We start from the raw sequence: 25420 nt of genomic DNA, 5'->3' as shown, positions 1-25420 counted from the left end.
CGATGATAATAATTATCATTTTTCCTTTTCCTCAGCTCCTCCTCCCTTCCACGTCACCTCGACTCGCTCCCTTTGCCCTCCTCTCCCCACCCACAGCACTTATGCATATATCTGTAATTCTATTTATTTCTATTGATACCTGTTTATTGGTTTAATGTCTGTCTCCCCCCCACCCTAAGCCCGGTGTAGTCGGGGATCGTCTCCTTTTTTTTGCCGAATTTTACTTTCCGAGCACTTGGGACAGCGCTCTGCACACAGTAAGCGCTCGATAAATGCCACTGAATCGAACGAATGATTGAAAGAAAATGGGGATTGAGTCTGCAAGCCCCCTGTGGGACAGGGACTGGATCCAACCCAATTATCTTGTATTTAGATCATTTTAATTTAGATTTAGATATCTAAATCTAATATAATTTAAATACAAATATCTCATATTTAGATCATTTTAATTTAGATATTTAGCCCCCAGTGCCTGGCACATAATAAGTACTTAACAAAAACCACAACTATTAAGTGGGGACAGCGATGTGCTTAGTAGAGAAGCAGCGTGGCTCAGGGGAAAGAGCCCAGACTCGGGAATCCGAGGTCATGGGTTCGAGTCCCGGCTCTGCCACTTGTAGGCGAGTCACTTAACTTCTCTGTGCCTCAGTTACCTCATCTGTAAAATGGGGATTAACTGTGAGCCTCACGCGGGACAATCTGATTACCCTGTATCTACCCCAGCGCTTAGAACAGTGCTGTGCACATAGTAAGCACTTAAATACCAACATTATTATTATTATTATTATTATTATTGCAGGGAGAGGATTGAGGGGGACATCCTGAGGTCAGAGAGGTTGTAGGTGAGGTTATCAACAGCAAATTTAAAACTGCTTCACCCGGTAGCTCCAAGATTAAATTGCGGAATTGTACGCAGGGCTTTGGGAGTAAAGAGGTGAGTGTTCAGGAGTGAACGAGGGCTGGGCCGACGTAAAAGCAGGCGTTGATATGTACAAATCCGGGTCGTTGTCACCACGGTGTCTAAGCAGCGTGGCTCAGTGGAAAGAGCCCAAGCTTGGGAGTCAGAGGTCATGGGTTCGAATCCCGGCTCCGCCACTTGTCAGCTGGGTGACTGAGGGCAAGTCACTTAACTTCCCCGGGGCCAAGTTCCCTCATCTGTAAAATGGGGATAAACTATGAGCCTCACATGGGACAACTTGATTACCCTGTATCTACCTCAGCGCTTAGAACAGTGCTCCGCACATAGTAAGCGCTTAACAAATACCAGCATTATTATTATCATTATTATTATTAGTCAGCCACACCTATTCTCCAAGAGACCTTCCCTAACTAGGCCTTCCTCTTCTCCCACTCCCTTCTATCTCTGACTTACTCCCTTCCATTCATCCTCCCTCCCATCCTCACAGCACAGTGGAAAGAGCCCAGGCTTGGGAGTCGGAGGGCATGGGTTCGAATCCCAACTCCGCCACTTGTCAGCTGGGTGACTGTGGGCAAGTCACTTAACTTCTCTGGGCCTCAGTGACCTCATCTGTAAAATGGGGATGAAGACCGTGAGCCCCATGTGGGACAACCTGATGACCCTGTATCTACCCCAGCGCTTAGAACAGTGCTCTGCCCATAGTAAGTGCTTAATAAATACCTACATTACTATTATATGCCTGGAATTTATATATTTATGTATACTATTATCTGTGTATAATATACATATCTGTATACTACATTTTTGTACTTTTCAAGATTAACTTCTGCCTTAGGTCAGGGAACCAACCACAGGGAGAGGAGCAGCTTAGCGAAACATTCGTTCATTCAAGCGGATTTAGTGAATGCTTACTGTGTACAGAGCAATATACTAAGCGCTTGGAAAGTACAATTTAATATTTCCAATAGTATATATCTCTATATTATAAACATATCTGTACAGTTATATTTATATTAATGTCTGCCTCTCCCTCCAGACTGTGAGTTCGCTGTGGGCAGGGAATGTGTCTGTTTGTTATATTGTACTCTCCCAAGGGCTTGGCACACACTACGTGTTCGATAAATACAACTGAATAAATTATTATTCATAATAATAATGGTATGTTAAGCACCTACTATGTGCCAAGCACCGTTCTAAGCCCTGGGGTCGATCCAAGATAATCAGGTTGCCCCACGTGGGCCTCACAGACTTAATCTGAGGGAACTGAGGCCCAGAGAAGTCAAGTGGCTTGCCCCAAATCACACAACTGATAGGCCTGTCTCCCCCTTTTAGACTGTGAGCCTGCTGTTGGGGAAGGGTTGTCCCTACCTGTTGCCGAATTGCCCATTCCCAGCGCTTAGTCCATTGCTCGGCACACAGTAAGCGCTCAATAAATACGACTGAATGAATAAATGAATGAAAATGAGGATTACGTCTGCAAGCCCCATATTTTTATTACCCTATTTATTTCGTTAATGAGGTGTACATCCCCTTATTGCGATTAAGTTGTCTTGTTTTTGTCCGTCCGTCTCTCCCGATTAGACCCTGAGCCCGTCGATGGGCAGGGACGGTCTCTATCTGTTGCCCAACTGTCCATTCCAAGCGCTCAGTCCAGTGCTCTGCACATAGTAAGCGCTCAAGAAATACGATTGAATGAATGAATGGAATGAATGATTGAATGAATAGAGAAGCATTCTGGCTCAGTGGAAAGGGCCCGGGCTTGGGAGTCAGAGGAAATGGGTTCGAATCCCCACTCTGCCCCTTGTCAGCTGTGTGGCCGTGGGCAAGTCACTTCACTGTGCCTCAGTCCCCTCATCTGTAAAATGGGGATGAAGCCCGTGAGCCCCACGTGGGCCAACCTGATTCCCCTGTGTCTACCCCAGCGCTTAGAACAGTGCTCTGCACATAGTAAGCGCTCAAGAAATACGATTGAATGAATGAATGGAATGAATGATTGAATGAATAGAGAAGCATTGTGGCTCAGTGGAAAGAGCCCGGGCTTGGGAGTCAGAGGAAATGGGTTCGAATCCCGACTCTGCCCCTTGTCAGCTGTGTGGCCGTGGGCAAGTCACTTCACTGTGCCTCAGTCCCCTCATCTGTAAAATGGGGATGAAGCCCGTGAGCCCCACGTGGGCCAACCTGATTCCCCTGTGTCTACCCCAGCGCTTAGAACAGTGTTCTGCACATAGTAAGCGCTTAACGAACACCAACACGATTATTAATGACAGGAGAGGCCTGAGGGGAAGGCCCACACCTTCCCAGACGCCTTCGCGCGAAAAGTGGCAAGGGGGAAGAAAGGGGCGCCAACGTACTGCGCATGCGCGCTCCGCCAGGCAGGCCGGCCGCCCCCGCCCGGGGCGCTTAACCCTCTGCGGGACGCTGCCGCCGACCTGCTCCTCTTCCATTACCTCCACCGTTGCGGGCCGATTCGCCGAGCGCCCCCCGCCCCGCCTTCGGAGGCCTGTGCTTCGTGACGAATCTGCGCTTTCGAGAGGCCGGGCCCCGCCCGCCGTGTCGAAAGTGCGGACGCGAAAGCGCCGCGCGGGCGGAAGGGGGCGGGGCCGGCGCGGACAAAGCGAAGAGGAGTCCGACCCGCCGCCGTCGCCGCCGCCGGTGAGTCCGGGGGGGGGAGGCGGCCGGGCCTCGCGGGGCGAGGAGCGAACCCCGGCTCGAGCGACCGGGCCCGGAGCGGGGTCTCCAGGGACCGGCCGGCCCTGCGCTCCGGACACGAGTCCGGGCCGGGAGGGGGGGGGGGGAACCTCGGCCGCCACGTTTTCCCCCAAATTAGCCATCGGGAAAGGGAGGAGGGCAACGGCTCGCCCGGGGGAGACCGATCGAGGGGGGCGCCCCGAAGTCGGGGATCGGCTCCGCCCGGAAGGAGGCGGCGGGGGCGGCTGCCCCCCCCAAAATGGCGTCGCTGGCCGCGGGGCATCCTGGGAGTTGTAGTTCCCGCCACGTGCCCGGCTCGTGTGACGTCACGGCCCGGCCGCCTCCCCCCCCCCCGCCCTTGCTGGGCTCATTCATTCATTCATTCGATCGTATAATAATAATGATAATGTTGGTATTTGCCGCGCGCTTACTCTGTGCCGAGCACTGTTCTAAGCGCCGGGGGAGACCCAGGGGAATCAGGTCGTCCCCCGTGGGGCTCACGGTCTTCATCCCCATTTTACAGAGGAGGTCACTGAGGCCCAGGGAAGTGACTCGCCCCCAGTCACCCAGCTGACGAGTGGCGGAGCCGGGATTCGAACCCGTGACCTCCGACTCCAAAGCCCGCACTCTTGCGAGGCTCACGGTGAATCCCCATCTTCCAGACGAGGTCACGGAGGCCCGGAGAGGCGAAGTGACTCGCCGCCAGTCACACGAGGGACAGAGCCGGGATCAGAACCCGCCATCCCTGATTCCCAAGCCCGGGCCCTCTCCGCTGAGCCACGCCGATCGTATGGATCGAGCGCTTCCTGGGTGCGGAGCACTGGACTAAGCGCTGGGGATGGGCGGTTTAATGGAGCTCCGTGGCCCCCGCTCAGGTCTCCTGTTTGAGCCCCTTAAAGGCCAGTCGTGCATTCGTTCCCGCAGTCGTATTTATAATAATAATAACGTCGGTATTCGTTCAGCGCTCACTGTGTGCAGAGCACTGTTCTGAGCGCTGGGGGAGATACAGGGTCGTCAGGTGGTCCCACGTGAGGCTCCCGGTGAATCCCCATTTTACAGATGAGGTCACTGAGGCCCGGAGAAGCGAAGCGACTGGCCTACAGTCACGCGGCTGCCGAGTGGCAGGGCCGGGATCCGAACCCGTGACCCCCTGACTCCCAAGCCCGGGCCCTCTCCGCTGAGCCACGCCGATCGTATGGATCGAGCGCTTCCTGGGTGCGGAGCACTGGACTAAGCGCTGGGGATGGGCGGCTTAATGGAGCTCTGTGGCCCCGGAGCAGAGATTCGATCCCGCTTAGGTCTCCCGTTCGAGCCCCTTAAAGGCCAGTCGTCCATCCAGTCATTCATCCGTTTACTCAGTCGTATTTATTGAGCGCTTACTGCGTTCAGAGCACTGGACTAAACGCTGGGGATGGACAGGTTAATGGAGCTCCGTGGGCCCGGAGCAGAGATTCGATCCTGCTTAGGTCTCCCGTTTGACCCCCTCAAAGGCCAGTCATTCATCCAGTCATTTATTCATTCACGCGGTGGTATTTATTGAGCGCTTACCGGGTGCAGAGCACTGGACTAAGCGCTTGGGATGGACAGTTTAATGGAGCTCTGTGGCCCCGGAGCAGAGATTCGATCCCGCTCAGGTCTCCTGTTTGAGCCCCTTAAAGGCCAGTCCGCAGTCGTATTTATAATAATCGTAATGTTGGTATTCGTTAAGCGCTTGCTATGTGCAGAGCACTGTTCTAAGCGCTGGGGCAGACACAGGGTCATCATGGAGTCCTACGTGAGGCTCACGGTGAATCCCCATTTTGCAGATGAGGTCACTGAGGCCCAGAGAAGCGAAGCGACTCGCCTACACAGCTGCCAAGTGGCAGAGCCGGGATTCGAACCCATGACCCCCGACTCCCAAGCCCGGGCTCCTTCCACTGAGCCACGCCGATCGTATGCATTGAGCGCTTCCTGGGTGCGGAGCACTGGACTAAGCGCTGGGGTTGGGTGGTTTAATGTAGCTCTGTGGCCCCGGAGCAGAGATTCGATCCTGCTTAGGTCTCCTGTTTGAGCCCCTTAAAAGCCAGTCGTTCACCCATTTACGCAATCGTATTTACTGAGCGCCTACTGTGTGCAGAGCACTGGACTTAGCGCTTGAGAGAGTACGATATTATCAATCGTATTTATCGACTGCTTACCGTGCGCCAAGCACTTTACTGCGCGCTTGGGAGCGTACGCTATTAATCGTATTTATTGAGTGCTTACTGTGTGCAAAGCACTGTACCGATTGCTTGGGAGAGTGTGATATTATTAATCGTATTTACCGAGCGCTTACCGTGTGCAAAGTAATAATAATAATAACGGTATTTAAGTGCCCGCCGTGTTCCCGAGCGCCGTTCTGAGCGCTGGAGTGGTTATGAGGTAATCAGGTTATCCCAACGCGGGGGGCTCACGGTCCTCATCCCCATTTACCAGATGAGGTAAGCGAGGCGCTGAAGAGCAGAGCGGCTTGCCCGAGGTGACGCAGCAGACAGGTGACAGAGCCGGGATCAGAACCCACATCCTCTGACTCCCAGGCGCGGGCTCTTTCACTAAGCCACGCTGCTTCTTACTGCCAAGCGGCTGGGAGAGTAAAACAGAACGTCAGGCACCTTCCCTGCCCACAACGAGCTCGCAGTCGAGAGGGCGAGTCGAGCATTAATATTAATTAATAGATAGGGTTAATAGTGTGCGAGTGAACTGAGCTTCCCCTCGAGGTGCATTTCAATCCTGGGGCTTGGAGTCAGCCTGGGGTCACCCGTCCTGAGGAGGGTGGGAGCCCTGGCTCGGCTCCCTAAATCTCATCCGATTACATGATCCTGACGATTTAGGATCCCAGATCCTCCCTGCGCGGCAGGTGACAAATAAATGGTCGTATTTGTAAAGGACTGATCATACTGATACACGCCAAGCACTTTCCTAATCGCCGAGGTTGACGCAAAATAATTAGGTTGGCTGGTCCCCGGACGGCGCGAGACTCACAGTCTAAGTAGGAGGGAGAACGAGTAGCAAATCCCCATTTTACAGATTAAACCGAGGCACCGGGAAGTTGCGCGACGCGCCCCGGGTCACACGGCAGGCGACCGGCAGAGACCGGTCCCTCCACGGGCCCGGGGTCTCTCCACGAAGGCCGCGCCGCTCTGAGATCCGAGGTCGGACGTACCCCCCCCCCAGAGTTCCCGTAGTCTTGCGCGTGGTAGCTCGGATGAGCCTTCTGGATGTGAATCTGTGATCTTGCGTCAGGAATAGTCATAGCGATCCCGAAAGGCGGCGTCAACCGCTCCCGACCCAGCTGTGGTCGACCACCTCCCTCTCTCCCGTGGAAAGCCCCGACCGGCAACCAGGAAACCCGTTCGTCGGTCTGACTTTTTGCTTTAACTCGGTGATATTGGAAAACAAAAAACCCCAAAACCCGCCCGGCATCGACGGCCGGTTTCCGTCGAGGCCCTTGCGGTGCCAGGCGTATCTGGGATCCAGAGAAAAGGGAAGTTGGTCAACGGCGTCTGGTCACGGTCGAGCCCGATTCACCTGGCAGATACGGGATGGGTTACGAGAGCCGGGCTCTCTGCAAGCTCTCTTGAATGTGCCACTTAGGCGGCCTAGGATGCTGCAAGACTGCCAGTTCACGGCCACCGGGCGCTTGCCGGGAAGACCCCGGGCCGGTCCGACCCGGGGGAGTCCCTCAGGATGATAGAGGAGTTAGAAGGTGGAACCACAAGGGAAGAGAATCCAGTCAGTCGTATTTATTGTGTGCAGAGCGCTGTACCGAGAGCTTGGGAGAGTACAACATAGCGAGACGCACACAACGTGGGCGAGATCGAGGTCCGGCGAGAAGGTTTAGCATTGGAGGGGCGAGCCGGATTGTGGAGGAAGAGTAGCGAGGTGAGGTAGGAGGGTGCGCCCGGGGAATCCGGCTGGTTCTCCAGGGCGCGGACTAGCCTGGGGTGCAAAAAGAGCGAAGGGACGGTGCTCTGCGAACACTGAGCACTCAGTCGGTGCTCAATAAATACGACGGATCGATCCGGCGCTTCCCGTGGGCGGAGGACCGTGCTGACTGCCTGGCAGAGTGAAAAACAACAGAGTCGGTAAACACCTACCCCCGCCCACGAGAAACCTGCAGTCTAGAGGAGCCAGATACCGTCGATTGATTCTGTAGGAAGATTCAGGGGGAATAACTTATAACCTATAAATGCAGTCGCGGGAGAACGAAATTTCCTATCCGCTAATTTACGAGAGTGGCAACTGACTGGAGAAGCAGCGTGGCCCGATGGAAAGAGCAGGGGCCTGGAAAACCGGAGACCCGAGTCCTAATTCCAACTTGTTCACTTCCTCCCCCCCCCCCCCCCCGTGTGACCTTGGAGTGTGCCTCGGTTTCCCCTTATGTAAGAATGGGGATAAGCTAAGTGTTCTCCCTTCCCCTTGGACTGAGCCTCCTGTGGGACGGGGGTTATGTCCCACCTGTTCGTTTAGTTCAGCGATTCGCCCATAGTAAGCGCTCAATAAATACCACTGTTATCACCATTCATGTTAAATTCAGTAAAGAATATGTTCAAATGAGTTCGTGTTTAGGTGCGGGAGGTGACCAGCCGCGGTATCTCGGGCGGCCCGGACACCTGCTCTGAGTCTTTAATGACGGATTTGACTGCATTATTCGTAAGATACAGGACCCCGAATTTCCAGAGGGCATTTTATTTTTCCAACGGGTCGGCGCATGACCTCTTTTAGCCCCACCAGCTCCCCAGAGGGTGGGGAGAAGGGGGGCATTTTTTCCTCCACTTTTCAGTTCGGGTTAATTTTCAAAGAGATTAGACAGTCACCCGAGGTCACCGGGCGGGCAAGTGGCAGAGCTGGGGACCCGAACTCCTAGACTCCACTAGAGCCCTCCGCCTCTCCAAAAAGGCACTGTGGAAGAGGCCGTTCCAAGTGGCCCAGAAGCAGATGGATTTGACTTTTCGGGATGATCTCAACAGTCGAGGTCTCGTGAATTCACCGGATAACGGTCTCGCCGATGACAAGACGCCCGGGGGGGGCTCGTTCTTAAGAAACGGATCGCCGGTCTGTTACCGTTAACACCACTGTGGCCGTACACATTTCAAGTTCTTCATTCTCCGTCTTCCAAAAAGCTAACTTTCTTATGTGTGCTGAGGTTTGGTTCTCTTTATTTTCTAGTTCTTCAGGTTCACTGTTAGGGAGCCGAAAACTTCCCTGCAGAAATGTCAAGTAAGTTTCCCTTTCTGTTTCCCGTGCTGTTTATGAGGAACGAATTTCCCAGCAAATGGAAATTCCATAGCCCCATCCCCAACGGGCTCTTCAGACAGGACAGTTGGTTGTTTGTTGGGGAGTGTTCGCTCGCCGTGGTCTAGAACAAGTTATTTATTTTCTTTCTTTTGAACAGAAAGACCATCTTATGCCCCACCTCCCACCCCAGCTCCCGCAACAGTAAGTATTGATTTTCTTGTTCGCGGAAATCTGCTAGCCAGGCCTTGCTTCTTACACCCACGCCCCTCTCTGCGACAGTCAGGCAGCGATCCCGCCGACGGGACGAAACACAGTCCACGTCGAAAGCAGCCGCTCGATTCCGCCTTTCCCTCGAAGGGGCGAACTCTGCGGCGATGCGGTTCTTTTTCGGTCCCTCCTACCTCCCGGATGGTCTCGGCAGGAACCGCGGCCGACGGAAAATGGCACCGGGTGGGAGCCGACGCTCGGTTTCCCTCGCTGGCCCGGCCAGAGCCTGCGGCGTATTTCAAAAGGGCCCGTGGCGTGAAACTGGATTCCCCCCACGTGAACCCCCAGAAATGAGAACGGATGCCGAGCCCTCCTCCGTCCCCCGGCTCGGCCGGAACCGGGCCGTCCCCGTCCGCCCCTTACCCGCCGCGGCCCGCCCCGACAGACGGCCCGGCCCGGCGGGATGCTCGGGCCACGGTCGCCTTCCGGAGAGCCGGCCGGACCCCCGGGACCGGTCGCCCCGCTGCAGGACCCGGTGCGGCCGACGGGAGTCTGATCTGGGGTTGAGGCGGGAGAGTGGTTTTTGCCCTCTGCTTGGAGTTCCTCTTAGCCGGGGCGGCCCCGCCCGCCCCGGGCCTCCGGGCCCGTCTCCACCGGCCGTGGGGGACGGCACCGACGACAGCCCCGGGGCCCTCCCGAGGCGGCATTCGGCGACGTCACCGTCGGTTGAACCGGCACGGTGGTGGGGGTTCAGCTTTAGGCGTTTTATTTTCAGATCCCTTTGTGGCTCATCTCTGGCCCCTCTCTCTCACCCCACATAGGAAAGGGGGACCGGGGTGAGTTCAGATGGGCAGGACTGCCGGCGGCCCGTCTCTTCCGACTGCTTTTTCCCAGGTCCCCCCCCCCCCCCCCCTTCACCTGCCCCTTTCAGGAGCTTCCACGTCCACCAGCGTTGCCGGGACGGACGGACCCGTCCGTGGCCGGGCCGCGTTCGGGCTTCGGATCTCCCAGTCGGGCTGAGCCTCCCTAATGTCCTGGTTGAGACGCGGGCCCGAAAAACCAGTCAGTCTGGGGAATCGATTGAGCGCTCGCTGTGTGCCGAGTACTGTACGAAGCGCGTGGGGGGTACGCAGCAAGAGGGCAGGTAGACGTAACCCCCGCCCACGAAGAGCCCCGCCCGTCCACGTGACGTGCCGTCTGAACGGGCAGGCGTCTTGGCGTTCGTAAAGCACTTCCTGTGGACTGAGCGCTGGGGTAGAACCGAGACGCCGGCGTCGGCCCCCGCCCCTGCCTCGCACGGGGCTCGTCCGTCGCCCTAGCGGCTTAGAGACCCTTCACGTGGATTCTCCCGGGTGTCACGTTGGCCTCAGGATAGTTGGAACGATCGCTCCGACCTCCGGGTTCGGGCTCCAGGGCCGTAGCTCTGTAATCCCACAAGGTAAAGCGTCAGAGCGGATCCCACACCCGCTCTCCGACCTGAGCGTCCTCGCTCTGCCGGGGCGACGATTCGCTCGGGCTGTGAAGGGTGGGTGTCTGAGAGGCGAGGCCGTCGTCCACTCGACCTGTAGGGAATTTATGGTTTAATGTCTCAGGGAACGCATACGTGTTGCTCTTTCTGATGCTTAGGGGCTTTTCCCCGATGTTTGCTTTCACACAGCTGTATCAGGCAACCACCACGGTGGCCGGAGCTCTTCGAAAAGCATCACGTCGGCTGGCGGCCGACCGCACGGGCCGTTGGGATCTTTTGAAATCAGTCTGATACACCCGGAAGGACGTGGGGACGCCCGGCCTGAGGGGCCGGCCGCAGGTTAATGGGGATTGAGCCACACGCCGTCGCCTTCCTTTCCGGGCGTTCCTTAAAAACTGTGGCGTTAGGTGCCGACCGTGTGCCGAGCACCGTACTGAGCGCTGGGCCAGAGGCAAGATAATCACGTCGGGCACGGTCCCTGGCCCACGGGGGGCTCGCGGTCTAGAGGGCAGGGAGGACAGGTATGGAATTCCCCTTTTGCGGATGAGGAAACGGAGGCACAGAGAAGTGATAACGCCCTGCCCGGCAGACACGTGGCAGAATCAGGATTAGAACCCAGGTCCTCCGACTTGCGGGCTCTTTGCATTAGACCGTGCCGCTTCTCTGGGGAACCTCGACGTTAGAGGGTCCCCCTGATTTTTAAAAAGCATTTCAGGTTTTCCAGCCAGAGATCCTTCGTGGGAGCAGAAAGAGTCCATCTCCGTTGCCCTCTGCCCAATTAGAGGGGGCCCGCAGACCTTCCAGGAGCGAGCGAAGGGAGCTTGCATCCATCCGGCCGTATTTACGGAGCGCTTAACTGTGTGCACGGCGCTTTGGAGAGCACGGGAGAACAGTAATAACAGTAATAATAATAACGTTGGCTAAGCGCTCACTGTGTGCAGAGCACTGTTCTGAGCGCTGGGGTAGACACGGGGGAATCAGGTCGTCCCACGTGGGGCTCACAGTCTTAATCCCCATTTTCCAGATGAGGTCACTGAGGCACAGAGAAGTGAAGCGACCCGCCCACGGTCACACAGCTGCCAAGTGGCCGAGCCGGGACTCGAACCCCCGATCTCTGACTCCAGAGCCCGTGCTCTCTCCACTGAGCCACGCTGCTTCAGTAACATTCCCTTCTCACGGTCTAGAGCTTTAATCTAGAGCGACCGAAGGCACGAACAGAGATGTGATCTCACAATTTAATAATAATAATAATGTCGGTATTTGTCAAGCGCTTACTACGTGCAGAGCACTGTTCTACGCGCTGGGGCGGACACGGGGGTCATCAGGTCGTCCCACGCGGGGCTCACGGTCTTCATCCCCATTTTCCAGATGAGGTCACTGAGGCCCAGAGAAGTGACGTGACTCGCCCACGGTCACCCAGCTGACAAGTGGCGGAGCGGGGATTCGAACTCATGACCCCTGACTCCAAAGCCCGGGCTCTTTCCACTGAGCCGCGCCGCTCCCGAAAGGGTGACCCCGTAGAACGGAGACTGTAATTGCAAACGCACCTCCCTTTTAGCGGGCTGACAGATCGGATGGGAGGAGCAAAGAAGCCGTTGAACGGGTGCCCCAAAACCCCTTCACCTTGCCGGCGGATGCGCGCCTTCCGGGCGGAAGATCGGAGTTAGGCCGAAACCTCGATTTCCCCGGCAGAATGGAGTCCCGTGAGGGTGTGTTGGCTTCGAGAGTTTCGTGCGGGCGAGTCCGTTTCTCGGGAGTCCCCCGTTTGGTACATTCCCGCGTGGTTCCGCTGTTCTGGGTTCTCCCAAAAACCGGGGGCCGCGGTCCACCCGCCACGCTCCAGGAAAGGCGCCCTGCTCCGTGACCCGTTCTCCCCGGCGGCTCGGTGGCGCCGAAGGAAAAGGGGAGCCGAGGACGGGCGTCGGCTCGGGATCCCAGCGGGGGCCGGACGTTGTCGGGCGTCCCGGGCCCGACGGCGCCCGGTCCACCCGACCCGGAATTCCCGGTCTGAGTCCCCGCCGAGGGTGGCTGCGTAGCTCGGCGCCGTGTGGTTGTGCGGTCGTGGTCGGCGGCCTCGGGGGATGTCACCCGACTGCCGGTCCGGCGTCCGCCACGTCTCCGGGTGCCCGGGCCCTGCCGCCCCCGAGGAGTCTCCCCCGAGGCCGCGCGCCGTCTCCCCGACGGCCTCGGCCCTCGTTCGCCGCTCCCCGCGGGAGCTCCGCGGGCGTCCCCGGTGGCGGGGTCCCCCCCCCCCCCCGGGGGGCCGCGGCGGCCGGGCCGCGCCCACCGTCGCCCGTCATCTCCTGTTGAAACTCCGGTTGCTTTTGCATGCCATATGCCGACCATTTTTCATTTTCGTGTTCTCCTCGTTTGAGCTCATTTCTCATTCGTGTTTTTGTCTCATTTGTTTCCATCAGCAAATGCCCAGCACACCGGGGTTTGTGGGATACAATCCATACAGCCATCTGGCCTACAACAACTACAGGCTGGGAGGGAACCCGGGCACCAACAGCCGGGTCACGGTAGGAGAATCGACTATTTCAGCAACCGGCAAGCGCCCGGACCCGGCCAGAGATGGTTTCAGAGTCAGGCCCCTCCGATCCCCTCCGCCCCTCCCGTCCCGAGTAGGCCGCCCCTCCCGCCGCTCCGCTCCGTCTCCGCAGGCCGCTCGGGCGATCGGGGCGATGAGTGGGAAGGGCCCGAGGAAATCCCCCTCCCCGACCCCCCCCCCCACCTCCGACCCGGTCAGGAGAAGGGAGATCTTGGCTTCTCCCCCCCGCCCCCGGCCTCGGCGTACCCCGCCTCCACCTCACGTCGGAGGTGAGAGGATGAAGCGCCCCGGTGTAGTCATCGCCAGAGGGGCACGGCGCAGGCGGGGCTGCGGCTTCCGAGGTTGGAAGGAGACTCCAGTCGGGTTCTCCTCTGACCCGGTCTGAGCCGTGACCTCCCCGGCGGTCAGAGCTGGCCCGGGGGTCGAGCTCAGCGGCGCCCGGTCAAGCGGGGATGAACCGACGGAGTCCCCGGCCCGGCCCGGAGGGCCCGGGGGAGGGGGGGGGCGGCCGGGGGGCGGCTTAAGGACAGATCCTCCAGGGGAAGGTTGGACGTTGAACTGCTTCGTTCCCGGGATCCAACTGACCGTTTCGGCCGGCGGCTCTAAGAGCCGTATTACCGTTGGTGAGGAAGCCCCCTCTCCCAGCCCCAGTCCGCACACCCCTCGGTGCCGTCCACGGGGACGGGACGTAGTCGTCCGGCCGAGCCCGGTGGGGTCCTCTCCCGCCTCCTTGCGGGATGCGGGGTTTCGGGGCGCCGCCGTCTTCGAGTGACCCCGGAGAACCCCCTCGGCCGGGAGCGAAGCCGCGTCTCCTTTCGCCGAGCCCGTTATTTAGCCGGTCAGGATTCGTCTGTCTGAGGCTTTTCATTGTTTCCGCCCCGTGTTTACCTCATACGCATGTCCGCAGTGTAACGTGCCGTGTGTATCTTGCGGTCTCGCGGTAGGAAACCTGCCAGGGAAAATGTGGGGGCGTGTATGGGGAGATGGGTGTTTTTTATGGATTTCCTCATGTCCGGATCCACCGGGTCCAACATTTGAAGTACGTGCGTTCACACGGAAGTCAGCAGCTGTCCAAGCAGCAGCAGTCAGGTTCGGCCCCTCGCTCCTGCCCTTCTTCGTTAGAGCCTCGTCAGGGACCCAGCCCGAGGAATGCGGGGTGACGCTAGCTTAACGCGCTCCCGGGCGCCACTCGTCCCCCGGCTGCCGTAGCCCGACCCGGAAGGGGACTTCAACCCCCGGAGGCCCCGAGCCCCCGCTCCTCCGAACCCCAGCGGGGACGTGGAGGAGCCGGGAGCCGGAACTCCCTTCCCTGCTCGGGAGCCTCGGACCGAAAGCAAGTGACGGGCGGGGCGGCCGCCAGAAGCCCGGAAACGGTCGGGACGCGGACGTCCTTCGTATTCGAAGGCGACGCCGCCGAGGGCGGCCCCGGGCCCCGCCGTCGCCCCGCACGTTAGCGGGTTGGCCCCAGCGGGGCTGACTTCTCTACCGTGGCCGGGCTCGGGCCCGTTTCCCCTCCGGCCTCCGTCTCCCGGCGTCCCCTCGGAGGTTGCGCTCGGAAAGAGCCGCCCCTCCCGGGGTTCCGGAAAGAACAGCGGAACGGGAGGCGCCTCCGTCCCGGTGGGGCGCGAGCGCGTTCCGTCCGGGCCACGTGGGGTCCCGTCACCCGCGCGGACCCACGTGTCCCCGGGGCGGGAGGGGGCCCCGGGCCTCGCGGGAGGCCTACGGAAGGTGGGAGATGTTTCCGGCGTCAGCCAGGGGCCGCCCGGCTCACTCCACGCCTCTTCACGCTGACTCCTTGCCCCCGACCCCCGGAGTTGGAGAGTCGGCAGCCGGGCGCTCCGCCGGGAGGAAAGGATCGTGGCGCGGTAGCCGAGCGCCGCGCTCCCGAGCACGGTTTCCGTCGTTCGGACGCCTCCGTGACGATCTCGGCCACCCGCCGCTCGTTCGAGGCGTGCTAGGGACCCGCTAGCGATAGCTGCACCGGCGCGATTGGTGGCCGGCTAGGAGAAGGATAGGCAGGTCGCCGGGCCGGATGCGTTGCTCTACTTGCTTTGCTCTTGGTCTCCCGGACCCGGCTGCCTCGAATGGACTAACGGCTCTCTTCGACTCTTTTCCAGGCTTCCTCTGGCATCACCATTCCCAAACCCCCGAAGCCTCCGGATAAGCCCCTGATGCCCTATATGAGATACAGCCGGAAGGTGAGTCCTACGCGCCCCTCCGTCGCGCCGGAGTGGCTTCGGGGTCCGACGGGGTTGGCGGGGAGAATTTCCAGCCGTTCCGCTGAGTGGATGCTTTGGGAAGCTGTCTCGGATTGGAACGACCGGTGCCAGCGGAGCCCGTGTTTTAGGCTGCGTCTGGGAAGGGGGGGGGCGGTCTGCGCTCACGAGTGGGCTTGAGCGTGTCGGAGGGTGGGGCGTGGGTGCGTCGGGTGCGTGAGGGCAACGCGTCCCGACGGCGAGGTCGGTTTCCTGCCCCGAGTCGACAAGAAAACGCTGAAGCCGAATGAGGGAGCCGAGCCCCCTCGGTTCGCCGACGGCGGGCGGGCTTCCTAGAGGGCAGAGAGGATGTTCCGGTTACGTGAAGCCGAGGGGTCGGTTGCATCCGTGGGTCGTGCCCTTTCCCCCCGAGGGCTCGTGGTCCGCGACCGTTCAGACCTCGCTCGGGGAACCGACTTTCTCCGGCTCTTGTCTTTTGGAGGTCTGGGACCAAGTAAAGGCCTCCAACCCCGACTTGAAGTTATGGGAGATCGGCAAGATCATCGGGGGGATGTGGCGAGACCTCACTGATGAAGAGAAACAAGAATACCTGAACGAATATGAAGCGGAGAAGGTAGCGTGGGGCCCGGCCTCTGTCAGCGTGGTTCCGTGGCCGTCGTGAACGATCGGCCGGTCGATCGCTCGTGCTTACTGTGTGCCGGAGCGCTGTACTGAACGCTCGGGAGGGTACGACAGAGCGATGGAGAGACGCATTCCCTGCCTACAGCGAGACTGGGGGGACTAAATTGGTATTTCTTGAGCGTCCTCTGGGTGTGGAACGTGGCGCCGAGCGCTCGCCCCCCCCCCCCCCCCCCCCCCCAATTCCGAGATTTCCCTCGTCCACGTGCCCTGGAAAGGGGTCACGAGCAACTGCTCTGGCTTCATTTCCAGATCGAGTACAACGAGTCGATGAAGGCCTATCACAATTCCCCGGCTTACCTCGCTTACATCAACGCCAAGAGCCGCGCCGAGGCGGCGCTGGAGGAGGAGAGTCGACAGAGGCAGTCGCGCATGGAGAAAGGAGAACCCTACATGAGCATCCAGCCGGCGGAAGATCCCGACGGTGAGAGGAAAGCCGAGCCGCTTGCTTCTCCGGCCGAAAGGGAGCCCCCCCCCCAGCTCCCCCGGACGCCGGAGTTGCCGTGAGGCGGTAACCGTTCAGGTGGAAATCCCAGGGACCCTATTCCTGTGTCTTCCCAGGGCAATTCACGGGGGCGTCACCCACCGTGCTGGGAAGAAGGGCCACTGAACATTGAGCTGCTAGTCCTGCTTCGTTCATTTCTCCTCACCAACACACACCCCCCCCCCCCCTCCCCATTATCCCCGCTTCGCTCTCCCTCCCCGCGAAGCGGGGTGGCCTCGTGGTAAGAGCACAGGCCTGGAAGTCGGAGGACACGGGTTCTTGTGTCGGCTCTGTCGTCCGTCTGACGCGTGACCTCGGGCAGGTCGCTTTTTTAAAAAAAAAAAAAAAAATTGATAAGCACTTCCTGCATGCTGTACTAAATAATATGATAATAACAACGTTGGTATTTGTTAAGCGCTTACTGTGTGCAGAGCGCCGTTCTAAGCGCTGGGGGAGATACAGGGGGATCGGGTCGTCCCACGTGAGGCTCACGGTTAATCCCCATTTTCCAGATGAGGTCACTGAGGCCCAGAGAAGCGAAGCGACTCGCCCGCGGTCACCCGGCTGACCGGGGGCAGAGCCGGGAGTCGAACTCATGACCTCTGACTCCGGAGCCCAGGCTCCTTCCACCGAGCCACGCCGCTTGGCTGGACACAGTGTCTGTTCCAAAGAGAGGTCAGAGTCTTAATCCCCATTTTACAGATGAGGCACAGAAAAGTTAAGCGACTTGCCCGAGGTCCCGCAGCAAACACGGCGGGGGCGGGAGGATCACAGCCCAGGTCCTCCTGACTCTCTGGCCCGTGCTCGATATCCACTGGGCCACGCCGCTTCTCTCTGCCTCCGTTCCCTCTCTGCACAATCAGGATTCAGCACTCGATGGCCTCCCTACTTAGATCGCGAGCCCCGCGTGGGACCCGATTAGGTTGTTGCTACCCCAGCGTTCACCGGAATCGTACATTCCAAGCGCTTAGAACGGTGCTCTGCACACAGTAAGCGCTCAGTAAATACTACTGCCTGAATGAATGGCACGTAAAAAGCACTCAGCAGAGACCACGGGCGTCGTCATTCCTTCGCCGGCATCGCCATTACCGACATTATCGTGTACGGAATCCGAACGGCTCGGGCGCGTGGCGACCGGGACATCTGGCGCGGATGCGAGACCTCCATTCTGGTCGCAGCAGAGCGGTTTAGCTGCCGTCGAACCCTCGGGTCCCGCTACGAGGGCGTCGTGTTTCCACCTGCCGCCTCGGGTCTCTTCCTGAAGAGACTCGACTGGCGTCTTCGTTGTCCGTCGGTAAACCCCGCCTGGTTGCGGTTGTCCCTAGAAGGATTTAGGAAAGACTGCCCCGTCTTTGGTAACTCTGCCCGGGCCCCGAGTCGTGCGTGGGAGACTCGGGGGGGTCCCCGGTCCCCGTCCCGCATCCCCGGAAGCGTCTAGGGCTCCGCCCTCCTCCGGGCCGCGGGGCGTCCGTTTGTGAGCGGCGGCGGCCGGAACCCAAGTCTCCGTTTCAGATTACGACGACGGCTTCTCGATGAAGCACACGGCCACGGCCCGTTTCCAGAGAAACCACCGCCTCATCAGTGAAATCCTGAGCGAGAGCGTGGTGCCGGACGTGCGGTCGGTGGTCACGACAGCCAGGATGCAGGTCCTCAAACGCCAGGTCCAGTCCTTGATGGTCCACCAGGTACGGACGTCCCCTTCCGCAGCTCCTCGTCGGAGCCCGGGGGCCCGAACGGCTCAACCCCGGGTGGCCGGGGCTTGTTCCGTCACGTCGGGGCTCTGCCGTTGAGCTTGATTGCCCGATTCTGGGGAGAGGTTACGGGCGAGGCCTTTACGGTTGAAGTCCGTTTCGAGTTCTCCACGGCCTCCTCGGGAGGTTTCTCTACCGTCGTCGTCATTGTGTCGGGGACGAGACGGATCGGCTTCCTTGATGTTGCGCAGCGACTCCCAGAAAAGGCCGGGGTTCCTGCCCCGTGTTCGCTTACCGCCCCCTTTTGGTTTTTGGTAACGGTATCTGTTAAGCACCTCATTCAAGTCATTCGTTCGGTCGTATTTGCTGAGCGCCTGCTCTGCGCGGAGCACCGTATCAGGCGCTTGAAAAGTGCGGTTCGGCCGCAGATGGGGACGATTCCCTACCCAACAACGGGCGCCGTCCTAAGCGCTGGGGCAGCTCGAAGAAAATCGGGGCGGCCGCAATCCCTGCCCCACGCGGGACTCTCGATCTAAGGGGGGGGGGGGGTCCCCACTTTACAGATGGGGAAGCCGAGGCACCGAGAAGTCAGGTGACTTGCCCGAGGCGCCGCAGAGCAGACAAGACGGCGGAACGGGGAACGGATTCCTCTCGATTCCCAGGCCCGTGCTCTTTCCACTAGATCACGCTGTTTCTCCAAGGACACCCTGGTGCCCTTTCCTGGGTCAGAGTCGGGTGGCTGCGCACCCGACCCTCCGGGGAAGAATCCAAAGGCCTCACTGTCCTAGAAACCTCAGGCCCGCGAGCGAGAGAGAGCGGAGCGGTACCGCCAGGCACGGCTGAGGAAGGCGGAGGCGGGAGTGAGACCTCAAGGAGCTCGCGTTTTTGTTTTCTAGAGAAAGCTGGAGGCTGAACTACTGCAGATAGAAGAGCGTCACCAGGAGAAGAAGCGCAAGTTCTTGGAAAGCACCGATTCGTTCAACAACGAACTGAAGAGGGTACGGATCGGGTGGGTCCGGTCGGCTTCCGTGGCGCCCGCGGTGCCGTGCGGCGGGCGGGCTAAATGCCGAGCGCCGGTCTCGGCGCCGGGGCCGAATCAAGAGAATCGGGCCAGGTGTAGCCCCGGCCACGGGGCTTACGGTTTAAGGGGGAGGGAGAACGGGCGTTTGACCCCCGATTTTACGGACGAGAAAATAGCGAGCGACTTACTCGGGGTCACGCAGCAGGTCGGCGACATTCACAGTCGAGAAAACGAGTGAGTGATTCGCCCGAGGTGACACGGCAGGTTACCGGCGGGGCCGGGATTGACGATCCGGGTCTCCTGGCTCCCGGGCCCGGGCTGTTTCCGATAAGGCCCGCCGCCTCTGCGCTTCCGTCGCCCCGACCCCCGGGTCCCTGTCGGTACAGTCCTTCCTTGCCGGCCCCCCGTGGCAGGGTGACGGTTCGGGTTCTACTGCACTCGGCGGCGCGGGTCCTGCGACGCAGAGTCAAGAGTGATAATCATAATCGCGGTATTTCAGCGCCCGCTATGTGCCGGGCACCCCGCTGAGCGCCGGGGAGGATACAAGCGATTGGTAGTGGGACGCAGCCCCGTCCCAGGTGGGGCTCCCCGGCTGGATCCCCGTTTTACAGCGGAGATAACCGAGGGCCGGAGAAGTGAAACGACTTGCCCGGGGTCGCCCGGCAGACCGGTGGCGGAGCCGGGTGCCGCGTCGGATCGGCCGCGCGAGCGCGGACGACTTCGGCCAGCTGCTCCGGGCTCGCTCGCTTTGCACGAAGAGTCCAGGAACTGATTCCCGGCAGATGGAGTCGTAGAACGGAGACCCCCTCGTCACTCCGGGGTTTTCGTTATTGCCTGGCCCTTCACTGCCGGCGCCCCGGCTCTCACCACGGCTTCCCGTGTGAGCACAGGCGCCCGCCGTCCAAGCCGGCGAGAGCCTCCGGCCGAGCGAGAGCCGGGGGTCCCGTGAACCCCGATGGCGGGCGGCCGGCCCCCAGAACTCGGGACGCCCACCCCGGGCCTCCCACCGCCTCCCGGTCCCCGACCGTTGTCTTTCCCTTCCGGCGGCCAGCTGTGCGGTCTGAAGGTGGAGGTGGACATGGAGAAGATCGCGGCCGAGATCGCCCAGGCGGAGGAGCAGGCCCGCAAGCGGCAGGAGGAGAGGGAGAAGGAAGCGACGGAGCAGGCCGAGCGCGGCCAGGGCGGGACGGCGGCGGCGGCGGCCGCGGAGGAGGAGCGGCCCGCCGACAGAGCCGACGACAAGAAGGAGGAAGACGGCGCTCCCGTGGAGACAGGTAACCGCCGGTCGCCCCGCCTCCGGACCTTCCCCCAACGGACCGGTCGGCGGGAGCTCGGGGAGGCGTTAGAGGGCCCGGGACCAAGCGTCAGTAGCCACGAGCGAAACGCACCCCCGCCTCGAGCACCCGGGGACGCCGAGGGTCCGGGGTCGGGGCTCTGCTTCGTTTCCCCTCTTCGGCGAGAGGCCCGGGGCCCGGGAGGTCCAGCCCGCCAGGCGGTGGGTGCTCTAGGGCCTGGTGGTTCTCGGTTGAGCGCCTACTGCACGTTGAGCGCCGTTCCGAGCGCCAGGGTGGGGACCGGTTAGTCACGTCGGACACCTCCCCTCCCCCGCGTGGGGCTCACGGTCTGAGCAGGAGGGAGAACGGGTGTCGAATCCCCGTTCGACAGCGGAGGAGGCCGAGGCCCAGCGAACGGGAACGACCGTTGGGCGCTTACTGTGTGCCAAGCACTGTTCGAAGCACCGGGGTAGATACCGGGGAAGCGGGATGGCACGCTGGATAGAGGGCGGGCCCGGGAGTTAGAGAGTCACGCGTTCTAATTCCGGCTCCGCCACCCGTCCGCCGGGTGGCCTTCGGCGAGCCGCTTCGCCTCTCCGTGCCTCGGTCACCCCGTCTGTATAATGGGGGACCGAGACCGTGAGCCCCACGCGGGACAGGGAACCGTGGCCGGATCCCATCTGCCTGCATCTACCCCGGCGCCCGGCACGTACCGAGCGCTTAAATACCACAGTCATCATTAGAGGAGTCGATCGGGCGGGGGACAGTCCCCGTCGCGGATGGGGCTCACCCCCTCGGCCCTATTTTGCAGGTGAGGTAACCGAGATACGGAGGAGGGACGTGACCTGCCCGGGGTCACGCACCCGACAGGTGGCGGAACCGGGATCAGAACCCGGGTCCTTCGGACTCCCGGGCCCGGGGCCCGATCCGCCGAGCCGCGCCGCGGGCCGGCGGCGGAGTCCGGATCAGAACCCGGACCCCCCGGCTCCCAGCCCCGTGCTCTTTCCCGAGAAACTCCGCTCTCTCCCGCTTCTCTCCCGGCTCCCCCCCCGGCTCTCTCCCAGCTTCCCGACGCTTCCTCCTCCGGGAGCTCGCCTAGGCCGTTCAACCGGAGACAGCCCCGGGGGTAGCCACCTCAGTCAGGTGGAGCTTCGAATCATTCCCAAGGGATCCCGGTAGCCTCCGGCGGAGGCGCGCCGGTTCGCCCGGCGTCTCCGCGAGGGTCGCCGACGAGCGAATCCCTACGGCTCTCGCGCCCCGATCCGAGCAAACCTCCCCCCGCACCGGCCATCCGCCGATCGTCCCCACCCCCGGGATCGTCTGTCGGAAATCGGGGCGCGGCGCCGACTGTCGCGGTGGTATCCGTTAAGCGCCTGCCGCGGGCCGGGCCCCGCCCTTCAGCCGTCCCCCAGCGAGGCGGTTCGAAGAAGCAGAGCGGACTTGGGCGGGGCGTCGTTCTGTCGCCCTGCCCCGTAGGGCGGGTCCGTGCAACGGGCCCGGAAAGATGCAAAGCCCTTTTTCTTTCAGTCGGTCGTGCTTACTGACTGCTGTGGGCAAAGCACGGTAATAAGAACGATAATGCTGGCATTCGTTAAGCGCTTACTACGTGCAGAGCACCGTTCTGAGCGCCGGGGGAGATACGGGGTCATCGGGTCGTCCCAGGTGAGGCTCCCAGCTGATCCCCGTTTTACAGATGAGGTAACTGAGGCCCAGAGAAGTGACTCGCCCGCGGTCGCACGGCTGACGGGTGGCAGAGCCGGGAGTCGAACCCGTGACCCCCGGCTCCCGAGCCCGGGCTCTTTCCACCGAGCCGCGCTGCCTCTCCGTTGGGTACCAAGCGCTCGGGAGAGCGCGCCGCGACGCCAGACCGGCACAGTTCCCCGCCCGCAGCAAGCCGACGGGCTCGAGGGGAGACAGACGTCGAAACGAATGGACAGATAAACTGCCGATAAATTGCAGAGCGGCGCGTAAGCGCTGCGGGGCCGCGAGGGGGGACGAATCGAGGGAGCGAGTCAGGGCGACGCAGGCGGGAGAGGAAGAAGAGGAAGGGAGGGCTTAGGGAAGGCCTCGTGAAGGAGATGGGCCTTCAGTGAGGCTCTGAAGAGGGGGAGAGTCACCGTCGGGTCTGAGGAGGACAGGGGCGGGACGTGGGCGAGAGGTTGGCGGCGAGATAAACGAGATGGAGGTAGTGTGAGAAGGTAAGCGTTAAAGGAGCGAGAGGCGCGGGCTGGGTCGCAGCGGGAGAGTAGCGAGGGGAGACGGGGGACGGGACCCCGTCCCGTAACCCCCGCCGCGCCGCCTTCGGCCCCGGCCCGGCCCCCGAGGGCGCTCTCTCCCATTTAACGGAGAGGAGCGTCCGAAGGCCGCCGTCTCCCGGGGTCACAATCTTCCCCTGGCCCCCCCCCCCCCCCCCGCCGGGATTCGTTCCTCAAAAGCATGGCCCGAGCGGGGGCCGTCGCCCTCGAGGAGCCGACGTGGGGGAGAAGAAGGGTTTCAGGGAGAACCGGTCGGCGTCCGAGCCGGTCCTCTCCGCCCGGCCCGCGTCGGCCCCGGCGGAACAGGTCAGACAGGCGGGGTTTCGGGTTTCGCCGCTGGGGCCTCCCGCTGCCGAGCGAGGTCGGGCTCCACCAGCCGGGTTCCCCCGTTAGCGGGCGAGGCCGAGGCGGAGGAACGGCCCCGGGGTGGGCGGCGGTGTCGAGCCACCGGGTCGGGGACCCCGGACCCGGGGTCGGAGCCGGAGGTCCGGGCGCGTCGTCCCGCCCCGCCGCCGGACTGACGGCTCGGCCCGCCGCGCCCGCCTGGCTCGGCTTCCCGGGCCTCAGCGGGCCCCCGCCCTCTCCCCGCCCCCCCCCCCCCGGACTCGGGAGGGCGGGTTCGGGTCTCGGCCCCGCGCTGACGGTGCCCCCGTCCTTTCGCAGAGGAACCGCCCCCCGAGGAGGCGGCGGAAAGCCAGCAGAACGGCGAGGAGGGCTCGTGCAGCCCCGAGGAGAAGGAGAGCGGGCAGGAGGGGGTGGACAGCGCCGCCGAGGAGGGCACCAGCGACAGCAACACCGGCTCCGAGAGCGCCAGCGCCACGGCGGAGGAGCCCCCCGCGGACCCGACCCCCGACGACGGCGAGAAGAAAGAATAGATGGCGCCCCCCTCCCCTCCCTCCCCGCCCCTGGGCCCGAATCCTCTTTAACGATGTCCCGACAGCGAGTCGCGAAGGGTCCGCGTCATCCGGGAGTCGGCGTTCGTCTTGCCCGGGAGAAGGGAGAAGGTTGAACCACCGCTCCTTCGGAGCCCATTTCGGCCTCCCCGGCCCCGCCGGGCCCCCGGCCAACGGGGGGGGCGGGGGGGGGATCGAGTCGGGTGCCACGGGGGGCTGCCCCTGGCCGGGCCCCTGCGCTCGGGAGCCGGCATAGGACCCGGCCCCGGCCCGGCGCCCGGTGGGGGAAGGGGGACCGGCGCTCCCTGCGGAGGGCCGGGAGGGCCCCGGAGACGCATCTGGGTCTTTTCAGCACCGCCCGGAGGATGAGCGAGACTAAGCCCCCGGGGGGCGGCGGCCGCCCCTGTCGTCTCCTACTCTCCCGAGCGCTCGGTGGAGCGCCGGGCACGCGGCACGGGGAACGCGTCTGCTGACCGGGTCGTACTCTCCTAAGCTCTCTGCACACAGTAAGAACTCAATAAATACCGATGATCGCTAAATATCCTTGACTGGTCGCTTGAACGGGATTTCAGCCCAAAGAGCCCCGAAGCAGGAAAGAGTGGAGATGCATCGCGGGGCGGGGGGGACGATAGCCTCCCGTCGTCCTCGTGGAGTTCTGAACTTGGGTTCCCGGGTCCTTCGGGTGGATATTCAACCTTCCTCTAATTTCTCTGTGGAAAACCTGAGAATTTCTACCACAGAAAGGCCCGGGGCTACCGAAGGGATCAGAGTCCAGCCGCCCCCTTTTTGTGAACATGCCGTCTCTTCCTGCTCATCCCGGTTCCCTCCTGTCTTCCTCGCTCCTCCCCTCCCTTCCTCCTCCTCTTCCCGTCTGTTATATCTGAGGCGTTGTGTCGGGGGGGCGGGGGGGGGGGGGGGGATAGTCACACGAACAGAAGGCATTCCCGTCCTCAGACCGACCCACTGCACGGGAATGTCGTTCGGGTTCCCTGCACCAGCCCCCGCACGAGGAAGCAGCTAATAAGAATAATCGTGGTGGTGTTTAAGCGCTACTATTTCCAGGCGCTCAGCACTGGGGTGGAGGCGAGCAAATCCGGTTTGACACAGCCCCTTGTCCCACGTGGGGCTCCCGGTCTCGATCCCCATTTTACGGCCGAGGTGACTGAGGCCCAGAGAAGTCGGGCCACTTGCCCGAGGTCAGGAGACGAACGGCGGAGCCGGGATCGCAACCCGTGACCTTCTGAATCCCAGGCCCGTGCTCTACTGTGCCGTGCAGGTTCTCTAAAGCTCTTGGGTGCAGAGCTCTGTACTGAGCACTGAGGAGAGACCAGGTAGACTCACTGTCTGAGAGGGAGGGAGAGGAGGTCTTGAACGGGACACGGAGAGATGAAGCGACTTGTCCAGTTCACACGCGGCAGGCAAGTGGTGGAACCAAGGCTTTAGGACGTAAAACTTCCTCAGATGCTTTCGGCTCCAAAGCAAGAAAATCAAGGACACGACCCTTCCGCTTCGGGGAAACCCCCACGGGTTTTTGCCGAGGACCCTGGTTAGGTGTGATTACCGATTCGCACATTCCGAGCGCTTAGTACGGCGCTCCGCACGTAGTAAGCGTTCCGTAAATACTACTGGATGAGTGAAGGAATGAATGATCAGCAGGGAACTCGGGTTTGCAGACGGGATTTTTCAAGTCTGGCAATCCAACCGAATAATCACATTGGTGGCATCTCGAGCAGTCGGCGGTGTTCCTTGAGCCCTCACTGTGTGCTCGGCGCTTGGGAAAGTATGCTACGGAGAGTTGTCGAGCGCTTCTTCTAATAAT

General features: G+C 61.3%; 1 protein-coding gene across 2 annotated transcripts; it reads left to right on the top strand.

Moving 5' to 3' along the window:
- The first annotated feature begins 3506 nt into the window (after nt 1–3506).
- SMARCE1 (SWI/SNF related, matrix associated, actin dependent regulator of chromatin, subfamily e, member 1) lies at nt 3507–24131 on the top strand. Of its 2 annotated transcripts, XM_029075669.2 has the most exons (11): nt 3507–3571; nt 8795–8845; nt 9021–9064; nt 12956–13060; nt 15207–15287; nt 15787–15918; nt 16236–16407; nt 17980–18152; nt 19055–19156; nt 20231–20453; nt 23372–24131. In XM_029075669.2, exons 2-11 carry the CDS (start codon nt 8839–8841, stop codon nt 23581–23583), a joined length of 1251 nt encoding a protein of 416 aa, XP_028931502.1. In that variant the 5' UTR covers nt 3507–3571; nt 8795–8838; the 3' UTR covers nt 23584–24131. The 2 variants fall into 2 exon arrangements, with proteins under 2 accessions (XP_028931502.1, XP_028931503.1); XM_029075670.2 differs by lacking the exon at nt 12956–13060 and having other exon boundaries at nt 3508–3571.
- The last annotated feature ends 1289 nt before the right edge of the window (nt 24132–25420 follow it).

The sequence above is a fragment of the Ornithorhynchus anatinus genome, chromosome 11, assembly GCF_004115215.2.
Source record: "Ornithorhynchus anatinus isolate Pmale09 chromosome 11, mOrnAna1.pri.v4, whole genome shotgun sequence".
Classification (NCBI taxonomy): Eukaryota; Metazoa; Chordata; class Mammalia; order Monotremata; family Ornithorhynchidae; genus Ornithorhynchus; species Ornithorhynchus anatinus.
Note: the sequence above shows the minus strand (reverse complement) of the source record. Positions and strands in the feature narration are given on the sequence as shown.